General features: G+C 44.3%; 1 protein-coding gene across 1 annotated transcript in view; it reads right to left on the bottom strand.

The window, feature by feature from the left end:
- The window catches only part of mark4a (MAP/microtubule affinity-regulating kinase 4a), a gene marked incomplete at its 3' end in the record, with an annotated part of 89,859 nt that overhangs the window by 25,836 nt on the left and 43,379 nt on the right, over positions 1 to 20,644 (bottom strand). Inside the window, exons 4-7 of the mRNA XM_083633242.1 lie at positions 8,448 to 8,496; positions 6,254 to 6,319; positions 1,881 to 1,951; positions 1,736 to 1,792 (exon numbers count right to left, since the gene is read on the bottom strand). Coding sequence (XP_083489368.1) covers positions 1,736 to 1,792; positions 1,881 to 1,951; positions 6,254 to 6,319; positions 8,448 to 8,496 — 243 coding nt within the window. The remainder of the gene's footprint in view (positions 1 to 1,735; positions 1,793 to 1,880; positions 1,952 to 6,253; positions 6,320 to 8,447; positions 8,497 to 20,644) is intronic.

The following is a 20,644-nucleotide window of genomic DNA, read 5'->3' on the forward strand; positions in this document are numbered from 1 at the left end:
TGTCCCCTCAGAGTTACCGTAGAACAGCGGGGACTTATGTTGTTGTTGACGAGAGCCGGTGTAGACGAGTGTGCTAGCTAGGCGCTAGCTGTCTGAGAAGATTTTTAAAAGCGTGTTATAATGTTACAGCCTGACTCTCTCTTTTATTGTTTTATTAACAAAGTGTAAGTAATAGGCAGACCCGGACACTCAGCTACATCACTATAACCCTTTTCAGACAAGTCATAAGATGCTCTACTTGAACAGTGTTCATTCGGATAAATTGGCTGGCTCCTCTTCCTCAAACCTGGAGCAACCCACCATCAGCGAGGAAGAGGAAGAGTTGTGACGCACGTACAACAACGATCACTTGAACAATGTTCATTGGGATCCTAGTCTCACCTGGACTGGAGCTGAGCAACTCGGCATCAGCGTTTAAGCGACGCACTGCAGCAGAAAAAGTAAACAATCTGCGGTAAGTGAGCCCGGCTGTGGCGGGGATTCTGGGCAAATGTTGACATGTCTAAAAGTTATGCGTTTTTATGTGTTTCATAGCGTAGGTAGGCTATGCTATGCAATGCTGTGAGAAATATACAATAAGTTGCTGCTGTATAAAAAAAGGTTTTATTGAGGAAAAAACGCATTTGGTATGGTTTGGGAAATTTTGTATTTTTAACACATTCACTGCCAGCCGTTTTTTCAATACTGTAGGTAGGTTCTGCCAAGTTTTTTTTTTGAGGATTCTGGCTCATCTTTCAAGAGCCGAGGATTCTTTTCTGCTAAGATTTTGTGAACACAAATGATCTCAAAAGAACTAATAGAATGTGTGCTTTCTCTGTCTAAAAGAGTTAGTTTGTAGAGTTAGTAGTTATGTAGGCATTAGCAGTAGAATACAGCATGGTTTCAGCGTCTGAAAATTTATTCTGAGATAAATGGCTTTTTGTGAAATTCGATAGAACAGTCACTTTAACCATTTATTTTTGGCGTAAGACGTCAGACATCTAAACAATAGTTTTGAACAGTAATTTCCTCCATAGCAGCAGGAAACCCCCCTCTCCTTCAAACTCCTCCCTCCGTGGGTGTGTCTCTGATGGCTTTGCAGCGTTTGTCACAAGCGAGGCTCTGCCTGTCTGTGCTGCCTGACTGCTGGCGGCTGCTCTTTGGGCGAGTCTGCATGAGTCGTTTCGGTTGTGAGCTCAGCTGCAATGAAGCTGCGTGCGATTGAGGGGCTTTCTGCCGGTGTTTCAAAGTGTGTTGCACGCATAATCTATTATGCAAATTTGCAATCCCCCACCGCCAGCTCCCAGCGCGATAATGCGCGAAAGCGAAAGCGTTTTCGCCAATCCATTTTACAGTATAAGAATGGTTTCCTCGCGCGTTCCCCTGCAGTTTTGGCTCGGCTTTTTCTAGTCTGGAGAGCACTGTCGCCACTTAGTGGGTCGGTGGAATGGGTTGTACACGTTCGGTGGCTCAAATATTTTTATAGGAGACGTGGGGGGCGTTGATCCACGTCTCACCGTCAAATTTTTGTCAACTCGTCATTGGCAGTCAACCGTTGGATTTTTTTTGACGAGTCAACTCGTCATTGGCAGTGAACGTGTTAATTACAATTACTCGATTGATTGCTTGTTAACATTACCAATGATCGAATTCGGAATTGCTATAATCCGGCGGTGAAAGAAAATGTCCTAGTCTCGGCCTATAGCCTTAATCCATGTCCCTGAAAGCATCCCAAAGTGTCTTCTGGCTTTCTCACCTTCAGATCTCTATGGACAATGTTCTTCTGGTGGCAGTAGTGGACGGCAGAAACGATCTGAGGAGACGGGCACAGAGGTAAGTTAACAGATCTGAAATGCAGACAAGTAACAGTGAGGATGGACACAATGCGGGCGTGTTCAAACCTGTCGAAATTTGGCTCTGGCTTCAATCTCCTTCATTCTCCCATGAGATACGAGGTAGTCAAACACTTCACCTGAGGGTGGGAGCAGGGAGTCAAGTAGTCAAGCACAGGTAATGGACCTAAATCATCACAACTATACTCTATAATTATATTGTTGGCCCAAAATAGTACGTTTCACTCATGAATTCAATTATATTTCCAAAAGTACATGTGCCGTTATATTTCCTTGTGCTTATTCAGACACATACGATCCTAATATGCAATATTAACACACTGGTTTTATTACCATGGCGCGTATTAGCTGGTATAGTTTTTACCTTGTGAGTCTGCGTGTGTGTGTGTGTGTGCGCGCGCGCGTGTGTCATCATTGCAAAATGTGATCCTGGAGACACCTATTGTAGTGGAAACTACCACATAAGCTGTTTTGAGTACTTTCGTAACGGGACAAGCCCGTCTTTTATTGTCACACGAACACCACAACACATGCATGCGGCCACAACACACTCATGCTGACGGTGGCCGGTGAAAAGTGTCCTCTGCATTTAACCTATCCAGGCATGTCCTTTCCTCCGGGGGGCAGGCCAGGAGCAGTGGTCGCTTTCTCGTACAGCGCCCGGGGACCAACTTCGGATGTTGTCGTCACTGGTCGGATGACGATGACGATCTGATCTTCTGCATGTTTTTAGTGGGGGGGTTATATACGGAGGAACCCCCTGGGGGAGCACGGGGAGAACATGCAAACTCCACACAGAGAGAAAGGCCCTTACGACGAGATACCCCACATGGGCAGTGGGCACTGAAGATATGGGGAGGAACACAACCACAGCGCCCACAGTGTCCCAGGCGAGAATCGAACTCAGGACCTTCTGACTGTGAGGCGACAGCTCTACCACTGAGCCACCGTGCCCCCGCTGTTTATATGTCTGTCTGTCTGTCTGTCTGTCTGTGGAGTGTGGACAGATTTTGTAACTGTGATGATTTTATATAACTAGGCCCGCCCTGTAGCTCGCCCACTACGCGTTGCATACACATCACTGACATCTGGCATATGACATCACTGATGACATCATCACGGATGGCATCACTGATGACATCATCACTGATGACATCATCACTGAACTTATAGCCTCAGCCAGGAAGGATGATTGTTGCATCGGTGGCAGTGGTGCTGCTGCCTCGGCGGCGGTGTGGCGCTGGTGCTGCGGTGGCGTGGCTAGGCGGAATGATTAACAGCTGTATACCCTAGAGCTCGCCGATAACTCAGTACTATCGTTTGTCGTCTTTCAGTGGTATCATATCATGATGATATATGACAATTGCCAGGTAATTATAATATATGATAATTGGATTACTAAGAACCTTATTTTGATATGCATTGGGTATGTATCGAAACTGACCCCTGTGATTATTGTGATATTGATTTCAACCGTATCGCCCAGCCCCAGTATACCCTGTTTTGTTCTGCTCTCTCTCCCCCTCCCGCTGGTCTCTCCCCTCTCCCTGCTCTTTCCCTTCTCTCGCTCCCCCCTACTCCCCCCCCTCTCTCGCTCCCCCCTACTCCCCCCCCCTCTCTCTCCAATATATAAGATTGTTCAATCCTGTTTATTGATAGTGCTTAGCTAGTCAAGTCAAGTCAAGTTTATTTATATAGCCCTAATTCACAAGCATGTCTCAGAGGGCTTCACAGAAAGTATGTCTAGCTAATTCTAGCTGACACAACAGTAACAAGAATATACAGAATAAAGATAACATTTGAACAATTGATAATATAGAAAATATAGGAATGAGGGGAGAGCAGAGGAGAGCGCAGGAGAAGGGAGAATAGCAGGGGGAATGTGAGAGAGTGATGGGGTGGGGAGGGTATAGGAGGTGGGGAAGGACCAAGAGGAGAGAGCAGGAGAGGGGAAGGGAGGGGAGTTGTGGGGGAGAAGAGAGCAGGGGGAGGGAGGAGGTGGGGAGAGAATGAGCAATATAGACGGAGGAGAGGGGGGAGGTGGGGAGAAAATAGGAATGTGGAGGAGGAGAGAAGGAGAGATGGGGGTGCAGGGGAGGGAGAGCCAGGGTAGAGAAACAGGGGGAGCGTCCCACACCCCCCCCCCCCCCCCCCCAGAGAGGACAGAGAGGAGGAGAGAACAGAGAAGGAGAGGTGGGAGGGTGCAGGGGGAACGCGGGAGGAGGAGGCGGCGGAGGGAACAGACCTCTCCGCCCCCTCCCCCCCCCCCCCCCCCCCCCCGAGAGGACAGAGAGGAGGAGAGAGCAGAGAAGGAGAGGTGGGGGGGGTGCAGGGGAAGGAGTGCAGGGGGAATGTGAGAGAGGGGAGAGGACAGAGAGGAGGAGAGGACAGAGAAGGAGAGGTGGGAGGGTGCAGGGGAGGGAGAGCAGGGGGAGCGTGGGAAGAGGCGGCGGGGGAGGGAAGAGCATGGAAAGAGAGGGGGCGGGGGGGGGAGTGGGAAATGTGGGAGAGGGGGGAACAGGAGGGGGAAGAAGGGAAAGGAGCGGGGGAAAGAGAAAGAGAGGGGGGGGGGGAAGATCAGACAACTGACTACTCTAAGCATTAACCAGAGCTAACTGGGACATAGTATCTAGCTAATCTACAGCCTAATCTGGCCTATCCTACTCTGCTCTAGTCTGATCTTTGCCTGAACACTATAACAGGTCAGCCTTAGGCTGTAGCTAATCTATCGCCTACCTAAACTGTTCTAAACCAACCGGCAGCCCTCGACCAGTGATGAAGAGCACCGATGCCCCCCGCCCCGGCCCCCCCCCCACATAAGGCGTGGGAGAGGCCGGGCCGGGACACAGCGGCGTCCCCACACCCCCAGTGAACGCAAGAAAACCTTTCCACCATATGGATTGCCCCAGTGACTTGGCTTGGCTGAGGAGGAACCTTGTGAGGTCGTTGTGCTACAGGGGCCCAGCAATGGTCGCCTGGGTAAACCCACCCCCCACGCGACCCGCTCCCAGACCCGCCCCCAGCTAATGACTGGGAACTGAGAGAGCAGGCCACGCGGGGGGCGGGCCCACCCAGGCAGTGGACCCAGCAGCGGACCCCCATCCGGGGACTCCCCTCCGAGACAGGCCGAGAGATGCCGGGCTAAACCATGTACAGAGTTTTCCGGCAGTGAAACTCTGTAAATGGTTTATTATGGAAATAAAATTTACAAGAGAACAGAAAATTGAAAATGTAAAAAAGAGTCCAACAGAGGGATATAAAAATGTAGTTTTTAAATTATCCTAAAATCAGGGAAGGGAGTTGAAAATGTAAAAAGTAGAGTCCAAAGGAAATAGAAAATGTAGTCTAGCTAGACTTAGCTAGACATATTCTCTGTAAAGCCCTCTGAACATGCTTGTGAATTAGGTCTATACAAATAAACTTGACTTGACTTGAATAATAGTGCTGCAAAAAAAAAGTTAAATTTAGTTTCTAAATTCTAGAAGAGAAAACACTGGAAATAGGGTGAGAATGATTCCACTTGTCTCTTGTCTACCCTACATTACATAGTTAGAAGGTTTTTGTGAATTTTGGTTTCCAGGGTGTTTAAAGCAGATCATTCCTTCAGTCTCCAAGATAATGTCACTTAATCGAAGACAATTTATACAGGTTAATATGCATTGGGCATTGTCTCACAGTAATAAGCCCCCCCTTTCTTTCCTCCCCAATACAAATGAATGACTTAACATTTATATTTTGCAGTGGGAGTAACAGTAAAAAATGTAGAGTGCTTTTAACTCATGGTCCCCACATTTCCCTGTCTCAAAGGTACTTGAAAATATTATATGAAATGAAGCAGCCATTTCGTGTCATTTGGATTGCACTTTGTCTGCACTTTATCAACGTTTCATTTCATATTCAACGAGACTACTTAAAGCTGGGTGATATGGACATAAAATCATCTCTCTGTATTTTTAGGTTGAATGGCAACACAATATGTATCTCGGTATTTTCTACAAAGTGGGCTAAATGTTCAGTTGTACCTCAATTTGCTGGCTTTGGTGCTGGGCGATATGGGCAAAATCATATATCACAATATTTTTTGACCAAATATCTCTATCGATATCGCGACAATATTTCAGGGATGACTATTGGTGCTTTCACAAATTATTTACCCGATGAGATTTTTGATAAATAATCATCAGTAATGTGAATATAATGACTAATGGGTAAAAGCAAATAATAGAACAGCTAGAATTGTCTGCTAAGTCCAGAAAAGTACATCACTTTACTGTAATGCGGCCTTTAAAACCAGGAAAAGACAACACCTTATGTCATATCACGATATTACAGTATCCAAAATCTATGACAATATGACGATTGATATATCGATATAATGCCCAGCCCTAAACTTTCCACTCACAGAGTAGTCATGTACTCACCTCCACTGGCGTACTCCATGATTAGGTAAAGGGTCTTATCTGTCTCAATCACCTCGAACAGCTGCACTGTAGCACAAAAGACAATCCGATTAAAAGCAAATACATACAGGTATATACAGTATAGTCTATATATTATATATATATATAAAAAATATATATATATATATATATATATATATATATATATATATATATATATATTAGTGGTGGGACTTGATAAAAAAAATCTAATTGGAGGCTTTGTAATTAATTAAATCGCAATTAATCGCATTTTAATCGCATATCAATATTTGACACAAGAAGCAAAATTTTTCAACTCATAGATTTTGGTATATGAGTGAATCAATGAATAGACAATACATATTGCTGTATTTGTACTTGTCAGACGTGGACTTACTCATCTTGGCTCTGAACCCCGTCATTTGGTCGAGTGTGGGTCGACGACTCTGCTTGCTCGTACTAGGACTAACGTTAGCATGATCAGCAGCTAAGTTAATGTTAGCTCTGGCTTCCATGCTAGCTGCAACATGTTTAGCATTGGTGATAGCGGAGGCTTAAATCTAAACTTCCCATCCACCGGGCCAAGCAAAGCGTTCTCATCTGCTTCTTCCATGTTGGTTGTTAGCCTACAGCACACGTCCTACATGTGGAGCTTTGTTGTCTGATGTCACTCAATGCACATTGCGCATCGGTATGCCTGGAATTCGTCCACTGAGAAACGTTCAGTGGTCTCTGGAGTGCAAAAATAAAATGCGATTAAAATGCGTAAATCTTTTTAACGCATTCTTTTTTCTGTAATTAATTAATTGAAGTTAACGCGTTAAAGTCCCAGCCCTAATATATAAATAAATAAATAAATATATATATATATATATATATATATATATATATATATATATTAGGGCTGTCAAACGATACATTTTCTTAATTAACTACAGTTAATCGCAAGATTAATCGCATCTTTGTATCGCATGTTTAAAATGCCATTATTTTGCATTTCAAAGCATTTTTAATTCGATATTAATAATTCTTACCAGTGTGTCGTGATTGGGAATCAAATGAATGCAAATAAATGTACTTTGTGATCTTGAATTTTAGATTTATTTTCAATTCAATTTTGGAGTGCAATGTAGACCAGGGCCGATTTTAGCCTGCTACATTAGGGTGGGCTGGTAGGGGGCAACTTTGGCAGTAGGTTGCCAGAGGTTGTGGGTTCGGGGATGGGGATTAAGTTGCATTAAACTAATGAGTTAAGTGTAATGGGTACACCAAATTGTTCCAGTAGGAGTCAAGCAAGTCCTGACAGAGAGCAATGCCATTGGACCGCATTGGACAAAGACATTTGCATATTTCCCCCAGCATGCATTGTTCCTTCCAAACTTTTGACAAGAAAGTAACCACATTAAATAAGTGGTGGGTGGAAATAATCATTAGCGTATTCTTAGTTAAACATGCAGTTTTGGAACATTCAATAAAGACAAATACAAAATAGACTATGACTAGGACTCATAACATGTGTGTATCACTTAGGGCCTAAGTGATACACACATGTTATGAGAGTGGTATATATACCGATCACACCAATATCCGTTTCAGTGTAGAATGGTTAGTTCCTTGCTCTGCTCTCTCCTAAGAGTGCAACGGACAAACAACCATGTCCAACCATGTATCACCCCATATCGTGCTGTGAATCTGTGTTTTCCAACTGCGGTGCGTCAAAGGGACAAAATAGCGGCATGCGATTAACGCGATAAAAAAAATGCGTTATCGTACGCTGACAGCCCTAATATATATTGTATATGTATATATATATAGAGAGAGAGAGAGAGAGAGAGAGAGAGGGTGAGAGAAAGAGATAAATAAATCCCTATCACATTATAAATGATAACACAGCCGTCTGTCTTAATAGCACAGGACCCCCACCACTAATGCTGTGGGGGGTTTGGATCCGTATGACATTGAGCTTTAGAAAATCCCCCCCTCCCCCCCTCCAACCCCATGACCTCTATACAGAGGCTTGTGGAGCTGCTGGATACTGTACGGTCAGCTGCTGCTGCCAAGCCTATTCAGACTTCAGAGCATCATCACTGATGGACTTCCGTCTGGTCGCACACATGCCGGCTATTTAGGCTAAATATACACAAAAACACACACAAAGCATACACCCAAGCACACAAGCAAGCATGCGCCTTACCTATGTTTGGGTGATTTAAGCCTTTCATTATTCGTACCTCCCGAAAGAGCTAGGAAGAAGAAGAAGCAGAATGTTAAAGTCTTGAATATTGAACGTAATCAAATCTCGTGCTCCTGCGTCAATAGCAAATGGTTTCGTAACGTTTAAAGCTTTTCCCACTTTGCAGTAAAACTGTACTCTAAAGCAGGGCTTCCCAACCTTTTTTGGCTTGTGACGCCACTTTGATGTCACAAAAATCTAGGGACACCCAGACATTCAAATTCCGGTACAACATCAGTAATATCATCAATGACATGAGAATTCTGACTTCTGATATTCAAATCTGAAAGCAGACTTTTTTCTCAGATTTCTGACTTTAATCTAAGAATTTGGACTTTAATCTCAGAATTCAGACTTTTTCCTCACATTTCTGACAGTAATCTCAGAATTCTGACATTATACTCAGAATTCTGACTTTATTCTCAGAATCCTGACTTAAACTCAGTCAGAACTAAAATAAATAATAATAATAATAATAATAATAATAATAATAATAATAATAATAATAATAATAATAATAATAATAATAATAATAATAATAATAAAATAAATCACAAGTGGTCCTAATCCTCTTTGGTAGTTTAATCAAATCAAATCAAATAAAATAAAATAAAATAAAATAAATAAATATTTATTTCCATTTCAATTCCCGTAGGGTCGCGGCCCCAAGGTTAGAAACCACTGCTCTAAAGTGTGAGGACTAGGGTAGTAAGCTAGATTTTTTATTCTCTTTTTTCTCTTGATTCATCATAATCATGTCAAGAAATTGATTTCAGTTTACAGTAAAGACTGTATGGAGCTTATCAAGGTCTTTTTTTTTTTACTTGTCTAGTAAGGTTGTGAACAAATTCATTTCAAACTGATAGCACTACTTTAACACTAGAAGGCAGTTGGAGAGCACAAACCAACACTGAACAATTCTCTGCCTTGCTGTTACACCCAAACACATCATTCCTCTCACTAAACGTCAAGTTAAATTCATTTATTGACCTGGTAAACAAACCAAGTCTTTATCTCTATTAGTTTCATAGTTCAAGCTCCAGCCTCCGTTCCTCTGATGCCAACCTCCTGTCCCCACCACCCAGGACCAACCTCCTGTCCCCACCACTCAGGACCAACCTCCTGTCCCCACCACTCAGGACCAACCTCCTGTCCCCACCACTCAGGACCAATCTCCTGTCCCCACCACTCAGGACCAACCTCCTGTCCCCACCACTCAGGACTAACCTCCTGTCCCATCACTCAGGAGCAATATCCTGTCCTCACCACTCAGGACCAATCTCCTGTCCCCACCACTCAGGACCAACCTCCTGTCCCCACCACCCAGGACCAACCTCCTGTCCCCACCACCCAGGCCAGGACCAACCTCCTGTCCCCACCACCCAGGACCAGCCTCCTGTCCCCACCACCCAGGACCAACCTCCTGTCCCCACCACCCAGGACCAACCTCCTGTCCCCACCACTCAGGAAGTTTGTCCAGAATGATATCATTTTCTCTCCCCTGCTGCACAGGTAGGATGATGCACATAAATATAGCCTACATTATGTAAAGTCATTGCATAAATGTGTTTTTATTGTAAAAGAAAATGTGAAGTAAGTCATCTTATCGGAGCGACATCACAGTAGGAAGTCACAGTAGAACCGTGTTACGGCTGTCACTCATCTCCTAAATTACGTTAAATCTGTGAGGAATATATATTTATATATATATTAACATTACACATTATTTCTATCTACCTTTCTATCTATTTAGGCTCATTTGGTTGCTAATGTATTAGCCCAATGCATGCTGGGAGATTTCACATTTGTGGCTTTGGTAGGGAAGCCAGGCAGTGAACATTTGTTTGGGCAGAATGATCTAGTTTTCTCTCGCCTTTTCTTCTCCCCCACTGCACAGGTAGGATGATGCAACAGCCTCTGAATGTCACGAGCTCAAAACTGTAATGTTATAAAAAACTGGCATGTTGTTATACTACGTACGGTATAACAACTTATTTTTCATCTGTCTTTGTGCCTGTCTGAGCGCGAGAGAGAGGGAGGGGGAGAGAGTGTGAGATCGGCAGAGGAGACCTGTAATACGCAGAGGAATATCCGCGGCGCACTGAATAAGGCCTGGTTTTCAAAATCGCAAAGTGCTAAATTAACGCCAGGGGGGAAGATATCGTTACTAGTCCAGTATTTAAGGCCGAAACGCCCATTCTCGCCTATTCTGGCACTGCGCCACGCCTCTTTGGCATAAAGCGCATTTCGGGGCCTAAAACCATGTTGCTATCTTCCCGAGGCAGGCGCAAGGCACGTTTTTTTTGCGTTTAACGCCAGTTTTTGCGCCTAAGGCCTGTGGGAGAATAGGACCCTATATATTTTAATATTGTTGTTTGGATGATTATTATTATTATTATTAAAGGCACTATGTGTGATTTTTTTGTCCACTAGATGTCGCCATTTCAAACCATAACAAAACTTGTTTACCCAAACAATCTCGATCCCACCCACCAGCGCAGAGCACTTCCTGGTTCCCCCGCCTCCCTCCCTCCCTCCCAAGCAACGGAGATATAAACAACTATTTTGTGCCTAGCCTACTGCAGACGTAAGTACATAAAACAAGCACGAATGCATCTCGGCTATGTATTTGGCTTGAGTAATGACAAATTTCACATGATAGTCATAAACCTTTAGGATATTGACAATAAGACAATAAGACAATAAGACTTATTTGTATAATCTGCTAACCGATCAAAATCCATGTAACGGTTACATGGATTTTGAAAAGGTTACATTGTAACCTAACCTTTTGCATAGCCTGCCCTATTGCTAAGTACGGTTAGGCAAAACGTTGTCTAAAACCAGGTTGACATAGCTAAATTAGGATGATTTCAATTCAATGTTGGGGACATCGCTAGCTAACCACAGCTGTCTGTCAACAGTGAGTAGCTTAACCTGTGTTTTTTTTTCCGTCTGCTAATACCAAGACATGGCCAAAATGTATTCATAGTGCAACGCTAGTATTTTCTCATTGTTAGAGTTGTTCAAACTAATTTCAAACGCTTGAATCACTGCTGTTTTTTATAGGCAGGCAAACCAAGTTGTATGCCTGAAGGCCAGGCTAGCACCAGTGGGACAAAGAGGAGGCAGGGTCGCAGAGAGGAAGGTCGGCTGTAGGACGATAGCAGATTTTGTCGACATCCTGAAGAACCGCATAGCTGATGGAACTGGTCACGTCATTCTGGTGTAGCCCATATTTTAGTTTTGCAAATAAAGTATTTTTTCTGATAAACGAAGTTGTGAAATCAATGTACTGAGAAACATCACATACACTGTCTATTATATAAAGTAGGCTATATATACACAGAAACACAAATACTGGAAGGCTACTGTAGTTAGACACACTCAGCTTTAGGCAAATCTAATGTTACAATGGAGAATAGTGGCCAAGAGACATGGATGAAGTCATATCAACTTTATTGGTGTACAGAAGATTGCAGACAGCAAACATCTAAACATCAAAGATGATAGAACATGTATTATACAGGTTTGCTATAAAAGCACAATTTCTCCATCTCAAATATCATAATCGTGGGTCCACTTGTTTTCTATCTTGTCAGCTCTTCTGGATGACTGGCACCTTGAAAATCAGACAAATGGAAATGTGTTTAGTATTAATTTGAATCATCTATTTTGTAGCTGGTAGATATCAAGGCAGGGTTCCTCCACATTGTCATGAATTAGATACTTTTACCAAACCTTGATTTGTTTGGACGGTGTTACAGCTATTTTCTAATGTAACGTTGCTTAGTGAGACAGAATAGAAAAACAAACTGCTAACATTAGCGAAGCTAGCTTTTCTCCATGGCCTTTCTAAGTGTTTACACATTACTATACCGTTCTGCGTCATAGTGACAGCAACTGGACGTAATTATAACAGAAAATGCATGCGAAATTTGTAATGGGAAGTAACGTTATGTCATGCATGTCAACTTGTCACCAGAATGTCTGTGTATAAGTTATACACGAACGACAAGCTAATCAAATCCTGCAGCAGGCTACACTAGCAGCGTAAGGCTGGTTTCACACCGACGACCCAAGCCTTGCCTATGCCTTGCCTTTACCCACGCTTTTTAATAGGCGTCCGTTTTAGTCAACGAGGCTGTGTACCCCGGGCGCCTGAGCGTGAACCCTGCGTGTACCCACGCCTTGCCTATGCCTTGCCGATTTTATCGAATAGGCGTGAGTTCTATTTTGAAGCCGACAAGGCGCGTGCAGGCAGACTTCTTCTGTCAAGCCATGAAAGAAAAACGCACAATATCCGTCGGAAATGGAAAAGTCAACTGAATTTCAAAATAAAATGGAGTTACTACAACATGTTGAGCAGAGAGACAGAGATATTGATGGGTGGCTATCACGTGGGGCTTTCTCCCCGTCGGCAAACAAATCTTCATGAGAGAGAATAGCGACCGAAGAAGCAAGATGGACAATGTTGTTGTGCCAGGCTGCCAGCACATATTCTTGCAAGATCACCTCTCTAAAATGTCCGACTATAGTCAGACCTGGTTATACATATCCAGCATCAATATAACATTAAATATATCCGATTTATTTTACCTAGAGGCTACCCATGACAATTCTGGACAACACGTGAAAAAATACAGTCGGGAGAGAGGAGAGGCGCTTGTGACTCGGCTCCAGGTTCGGCGTGCAAAAGGCGTGCGGTGTGATCGCAAAAGCGTGTAACAGGTTCACGCCCAGCTCGGCGTAGGCGTGGGTTGAGGCAAGGCAAGGCTTGGGTCGTCGGTGTGAAACCAGCCTAAAGTCATTTGAATAGCCGTGAAAAGCAACAGTTAGCCAAGTGATTACAACATTCCCAGAACAAATTCACAATATCGATAACAACTTGTACATTTCGCTATCATGCGTAACGTTACTGAAATGGGACATGCAAACGCTATAACGTTACTTACCGTGTGTATACAGGAGAACACGCCAGCTCCGAGTCACTTTGCAGGCCAGATATAGCTGCTCGTAGGGCTCTCCATCTAGTGAAAGCCAGACCGGCAAGGTTGACTCTGGTCTGAGATATTTCTTTTCGGCGGCGATTTGGCTAAAGTATGAAACCGCAGACATAAGCTGGATCAGGGAATGGAATGTCTAGAACATAGATATCTATGGTCTGGAATGCCCACATCAGGGATCCGCCATCTTTGTCTACAAAATTCTGTTTTGGCTGTGGGCTGGGAGGGGCTCACTAGGTCGCCCTCTCGGGGGAGGGGTTTCTATGTAAACAGGTTCGGGATGTTAGGGGAAGAACAGAGAGGGCCATCACAACACAGGGAGGGGGCGTGGCTTAGTTGTAAACACAGAAAGGAATCACTGTAAGTCCTCAACATATACAAGGTAATGGTTTGGTGATATTTAATAGTGCAGAATCTTACACATAGTGCCTTTAAGCTATAAAATGATAAAGCTTTAATGGCAGAAATACCAGATAACCACCAAAATCGAATGAATTGCTCCGTGGCCCAAAGCCTATCTGTCCACCAAATGTAGGCCTCATTGTTTTTTGAGAAATCCTGCTGACAGACAGACAGTCAAAAGTAACAGGCAGAGGGCAGAGGTAGTGAAGCTCATTTAGATGTTATGAATCTCCTCTCTTGAGCAGATCCAAGCTGCACATTAGTCCAACATGACAGATATCTAGTTTTTAGCTCTATAAGGGTTGTTTTCCCTCACAAATAACGACTGTAAAAGCCATGTGATTTCTCTAGAGGTTCTTCTCCTTGCAAGATGCAAACAGCATGTCAAACCATTGCAGCGGCGTTTCAATTGTAGGGCCTAGAGACAGAGCTGTCCAGCTCTGTGTGAAAGACATGACTCTATGATTAACATACCAACAAAATCCCTCCTACATCACCATGCCTCAACTTGTCACATCAACAGCCACACTTCTCCTGACTACATTTTTCAATGGAGTTCTATAGGAAGATGAACATGGCAAATGAGGACGCTGTAACCACTTGACCACAGTAATTAGCATACCAATAACCACTTCATAGGTTGGTGTTAAGGCTACTTTAATAGTTCAGGGATTGGGCGTTTATTAATCACATGTAGTCAATCCCTTTATTCCATGCCATGGAATCAATGCTACTGCTGGAATCAAGCGGAGATCCACTGAGATGCAAGAGATTGTGGTTTATGCTTTAGTCCTCGAAATACCACTAGATGGTTCTCTGCCAATGGAAATCAGGTGGGAGGTGGGAGGGTGACAAGAACCAACATGGTCTCCTCATCGTCTTCGTGCTGGGTATCGTTTAAAAAAGTGTAATGGAGTACTTCATTCGGGATCCTTTTTTTTGGCCATACTTTTGGTGGCATCTCAGCACGCTGGACTGCCAACTCCGTTACATAACTTCACCATCACCGCCTGTATGGGTTGTAGCTGCTGGGGTTGTGGGCCAATCACACATCACATTACAAAAGGATGGAATGCAGGTATCATTTGACTGGAGAAGTTTCAATATTACTTTAGTTGGTACTGGGTTATTTCGGTCGATATCTTAAAGTGTAACTAACCCCCAAAACACTTTTTTTCAGCTTTTAACCAATATATATGACTTTGGGGGTGATGTGTGAAGAATTCTGGTCAAAATTTCCACATTTGACACCAAACTGTTGCCATTTTACCATTTGTATCATTTTTCAGCAGCATACCTGGCATAAGCGCCCTCTAAGGGTGGAACACTGCTTTTTTTTTGCCCTCAAATGAATGGGAGATTTGGTACAACCTGACGTCAGGTTGTCCCCAAAGACTATGGGATTTCAAGATAGTTACTCCCCTACTCCCCCTGTACCCTTTCGGCTCCTCACAACTCCAAGCCTATTCCCATGATGTCACTTGACCTGTTAATCACCTGTAAATTGATTACAATCGCCTGTTATTTTCCTACCAACTCCTATGTAACACAATACTATCAATAAACGCCACTATAATCATAAAAGGAAGGACATGGCATTGTGTTGCCATGTCGTTGCCATGTCATTCCCAACCAAAAACCCTGTGCTCTTAAAATACTGAACACCACGTTGTCATATTTGACACATGTCTTCATTGTAGACAGTTTATCGCTGAATGTGTCATTACATTATTAATCGTGTTAATATCTTACCTGGATAAGGTCAAATTATGTTGTTTATATTATCAGTCCGACTTGGAAGCACTTTCTCCCGGCCAGTCAGGCGGGAGAGAGTCTGCTCTCATGCACATGCACGGAGCCTGCATCTCCTACTGAGATTATATCGGTATTGAGTTTGGACAGAGTGAATGGGCTGACTGAGGAGGAGAAGAGCTCTGCACCTCTGCCCTGCGCCCTGAGAGGAAAAATCAGAGGTGCTTTTAACAAGAATCACGAAAAGCCCCAAAACGCAAATTAAAAACGGATTTCATGGCGCGGTTTATCGCTAGTTAGACGAGGGAATGACGTGGAGAAATCTCGCATTGTGTTACCCCAGAGCGGGGGGTTTGTCCTATTGTGCGGTGTGCTGCGGTAAACAAGCCTCGTGTCACTATGCTCTTAGCGATAGATACACGCTACATACACATACATGCAGAAAAATAATTAAATTTCTAGTTCGCCACTGAATTACCAAATTGATATAACTTTCAACCATTTTCAGCAACGCTGTTTCCATACAGGCCACCAGCGTTGGCTAGTTGTTGATATTTATAAAGATATTGCAGCTATAATATAAAGATATTTTCGAGGCGGTGGGCAAACTGTCATGGCGTCGATTTCCGGAGAAAATTCATGAGTTGACCACAGCCAAAGAGTATAGTATAGACAAGAGCATATGTCATTTCTTGGTTTTTTCCATAGGTATTTTCAAATCACTGTTCTGATACATATCTGGGGGGTTAGTCTCCCTTTAAAGACTGCATGAACCGGGTCTCAGAGAGGGTCGGTGACGTATCAGACTGAAAACAGAGTTTGCCTGAGATGAAAGAGGGTTGAGAGGCGGGCCGTAGCGTGTCGATGATTTGATTTGACAGTTCTGTGGACTGGAGTTGGCGTTGGCCAATCCTGGCGTGTTCCGCCCCCCAATTGAGCGTGTTCTGGCACTACGCGAGTTGGCTCTGCAGAGAACCGAGGCACAGGCTGGCTCAGCGTGTACTGCTGTTTGAAAGCTGAGGCAAATGTGCCGCCTGCCGGCTTGGAATGTTCGAGGGTCCGGGGTAATGCGAGTTTAACGAGCCAGTTACATGTCTTTGTATTCTACATTAACTCATTGAGTGCCAGCCACTTTTGGAGAACGGACGCTCCCAGTGCCAGAGTTTCAGAGCGTTTTCAGTGATTTCTCGAGGCCCACAGAATATTGTGTGATATTACTATGTAAACACCGAACACGCACAAAGAACGAGCTGACTCTATTGTATCATCAGCAAAAAAAAGTTTATTGATACCATTTTCCGTTCTTTAGTTATGAGCCGGAGAAGATAGGTTGTTTTGAGCAAATACAGGCATTTCAAATTAGAAGCTGAGTTATTCCGCCTTTTGTGAAATGAAGCATTTCAAGCACATTCACTGACTCTGAAGATAATATTTTCTGATGTAGTGACGTGGTGTAGTTGTGTGGTGCCCTGCGTGCCCCACCCCCCTCTCCCCCCCTCAGCTGCAAACTCCTCCCCACACTAACACACAGCCTAACACGCACCCAGTCTATTTTCGGAGTGCTCCGTTTTTGTGCGCCGGCTCCCAGCGCGACACGGAAAAGCCAAACCGGACTGCTGAGAATGGTTTGGCCCTTCGGCGTCGGGTGCTGCTTTTCTGGCGGCTAATCGTTTGGAGAAACTATGCAGACAGACAGACAGAGGCAGAGGGGCTCAGTTGTGGGCGCGGATTGACTGCTGTTCGCAGCCAACGTCAGCTCCAGACAGAGCAATCTATATGGCTCTGGCTGCAGCATGAGCGGTTTCTCTTTCATCACGGGGCTTTTTCCTGCTGTTTTCCGGACCTTTCTCTAATCTGGAGAGCACTGTCGCCACCTAATGAGTCCGTAAAATAGGTTATACACCTTCAATAGCTACAATATTTGTACAGGAGATGCCTGAGGCTTTGATCCACGTCCCACCGTCAAAAAACGCAATTGACGAACATACTCGTCCTTGGCACTCTACGTTAGTATCTGAATTGACGAACATACTCGTCCTTGGCACTCAATGAGTTAAATGAAGACATTACCGTTTGTTTTATTTTGTATGTCACATACTTATTGGCCAAGTATATTAACATTTATGGGCTTAGAAAAGTCAGCCCATGTAGGCACTAGGCGGCCATCTTGCCTGCAGAATTTTCTCCTCGAAATGAAGATTGATTGACAGCTGCCATGTCGTGATATGATTGGTCAAAATGGGGTAGAAATTTGATAGTTATTCATGATGTCAGCATATTGTATGAAACCCAGAAAAATTTACTTTTGTTGTGAAAAAGAGTGAAAAACTAAAGAAATTTTATTTTTGTGATTTCCTTTTGCACTCATTAAATAGGTGCACTGAATACCCAGGTATGTGAACTGAAAAAAAAAAGAAGTAATTCTTGGGGTCAGCTCGTCTTTAAAGGGATACGCCACTTTTTCGGGAGTTTAGCTCATTTGCCATATCCCCCCCACATAACCCCACGTACACCATGCCTTTACCGTCACTGTCCGAGCAGTCGTTTCAACAGAAAAACAACAAATGGTCTCTCCCAGAAATGTGACGAATCTACAGCCAAAAGAGACCAACTTCTACTTCTACCCCATCTGCAGACTTGCACTTCTCACTGCGTGTGATATCTCTCCTCTGAGGGACTTCTCACTGCGTGTGTGATATGTCTCCTCTGAGGGACTTCTCACTGCGTGTGATGTCTCCTCTGAGGGACTTCTCACTGCATGTGATGTGTCTCCTCTGAGGGACATCTCACTGCGTGTGATATGTCTCCTCTGAGGGACATCTCACTGCGTGTGTGATATGTCTCCTCTGAGGGACTTCTCACTGCGTGTGATATGTCTCTTCTGAGGGACTTCTCACTGCATGTGATGTGTCTACTCTGAGGGACATCTCACTGCGTGTGATATGTCTCCTCTGAGGGACTTCTCACTGCGTGTGATGTGTCTCCTCTGAGGGACTTCTCACTGCGTGTGATGTGTCTCCTCTGAGGGACTTCTCACTGCGTGTGATATGTCTCCTCTGAGGGATATCTCACTGCGTGTGATATGTCTCCTCTGAGGGATATCTCACTGCGTGTGATATGTCTCCTCTGAGGGACATCTCACTGTGTGTGATATGTCTCCTCTGAGGGAATCCTCACTGCGTGTGATATGTCTCCTCTGAGGGACTTCTCACTGCATGTGATGTGTCTCCTCTGAGGGACATTAAAAGAGCAATCCTTTCCTTTCTTCATACGGTTCTTACATTTTGCTCAGTACGGTTCCCAGGCAAACCTCCATGATTGACGCGCTCAAAGCGCACTCCAGTAATGGCAATGACAATTTTTGCTTGATTCAGTTCCAATTTATTTCCAATGTCTTTCTTAAATTGGTCTTACCAGAGAGTGGAGTGATTGGCAGTGGTGCGGCAGCGGAAGGTAGGTAGATGAAGTACAAAACAAAATAATACATTTAAATCAATGGACAGCGCTTAGAAGCGGTCTAAAACTGTATAGCTGCCTGCCTGGTGAACCCCGCCCGGCCTACTAGATTATCCTGATATAGACAAGGTGCTGCAGTCACCTGCCTAACAATGGGCGGGGGTGCCAATTACCAAACCACACCACAGCCAATCCCTTCAGCAATCGGCATGCATAAATCTCCATAATCAACATCAACAATAATCAATCAATCAGAATCATCATAATTAGTAGTAGTCAAGAACACAACTCATAATACATACTGTAGCAACAATACTTCATATTTCATATTGCATAATTTCTTAATTCATGTTAATTTCATAATAAACAAAATAAAAATATCAAAATATTCAATAAATGTTAACTCAAATATTTGGCGCCAACAGACATCTCACTGCGTGTGATATGTCTCCTCTGAGGGACATCTCACTGCGTGTGTGATATGTCTCCTCTGAGGGACTTCTCACTGCGTGTGATATGTCTCTTCTGAGGGACTTCTCACTGCATGTGATGTGTCTCCTCTGAGGGACATCTCACTGCGTGTGATATGTCTCCTCTGAGGGACTTCTCACTGCGTGTGATGTGTCTCCTCTGAGGGACTTCTCACTGCGTGTGATGTGTCTCCTCTGAGGGACTTCTCACTGCGTGTGATATGTCTCCTCTGAGGGATATCTCACTGCGTGTGATATGTCTCCTCTGAGGGATATCTCACTGCGTGTGATATGTCTCCTCTGAGGGACATCTCACTGTGTGTGATATGTCTCCTCTGAGGGACATCTCACTGCGTGTGATATGTCTCCTCTGGGGGACTTCTCACTGCGTGTGATATGGGGGACTTCTCACTGTCCCTCAACAATAGGCCGACACAGCAAAACCAGAAACTCTCTTCCAATGTCATCATCTCCAACTGGAAATGGGAGGGAGATGGTGGCATAAGCTGTTCTATCCTCTTTGCTCCCCCCCCCCCTCTCTCTGTGCCTCCCTCCGTTCCCTCCACCCCCATTCACTTCGTATTCCTCTGTCTTTTCCTCTGGCAGCCCACCGCCCCGACGTCAGTGTTGCCATAGCGACCAAGGTATTAAGACGGAGCTCTTTCCTGGCGTTCTCCAGCTGTGCCAGAGGGAATCTTGGGAAATGTAGTGCAACTGAGAGCCCGCCCTCCTCGTCAGCCTCGCCATGCCCAGGCGGAGTGCGCACGCAGATGGATCAAAACACCAAAACAATCCCCCGGCTACATGTTTCACCCAGGCCACCATTAACCACTATGACTAAATAGCAAAGCGACAACGCCGTCGACAGGAGTGAACATGCACGCAGGGTGGCAACGGAGCGCCTATAATTGCAATTGTAATTACAACGTTTCCACCGAGCACATGGAAATGAGCGGTGTTCAAATGTAGGTCTGGGCTCGGATGTGTTGCGTCACACCAATTTCAGATTAAAAATGGATTAAATGGCCAATGTTCCTGTTGTCTTTGATAAATTGTCAAATAATTTAACCTT

Source organism: Poromitra crassiceps (assembly GCF_964638095.1).
Source record: "Poromitra crassiceps genome assembly, chromosome: 1".
Taxonomy (NCBI): Eukaryota; Metazoa; Chordata; class Actinopteri; order Beryciformes; family Melamphaidae; genus Poromitra; species Poromitra crassiceps.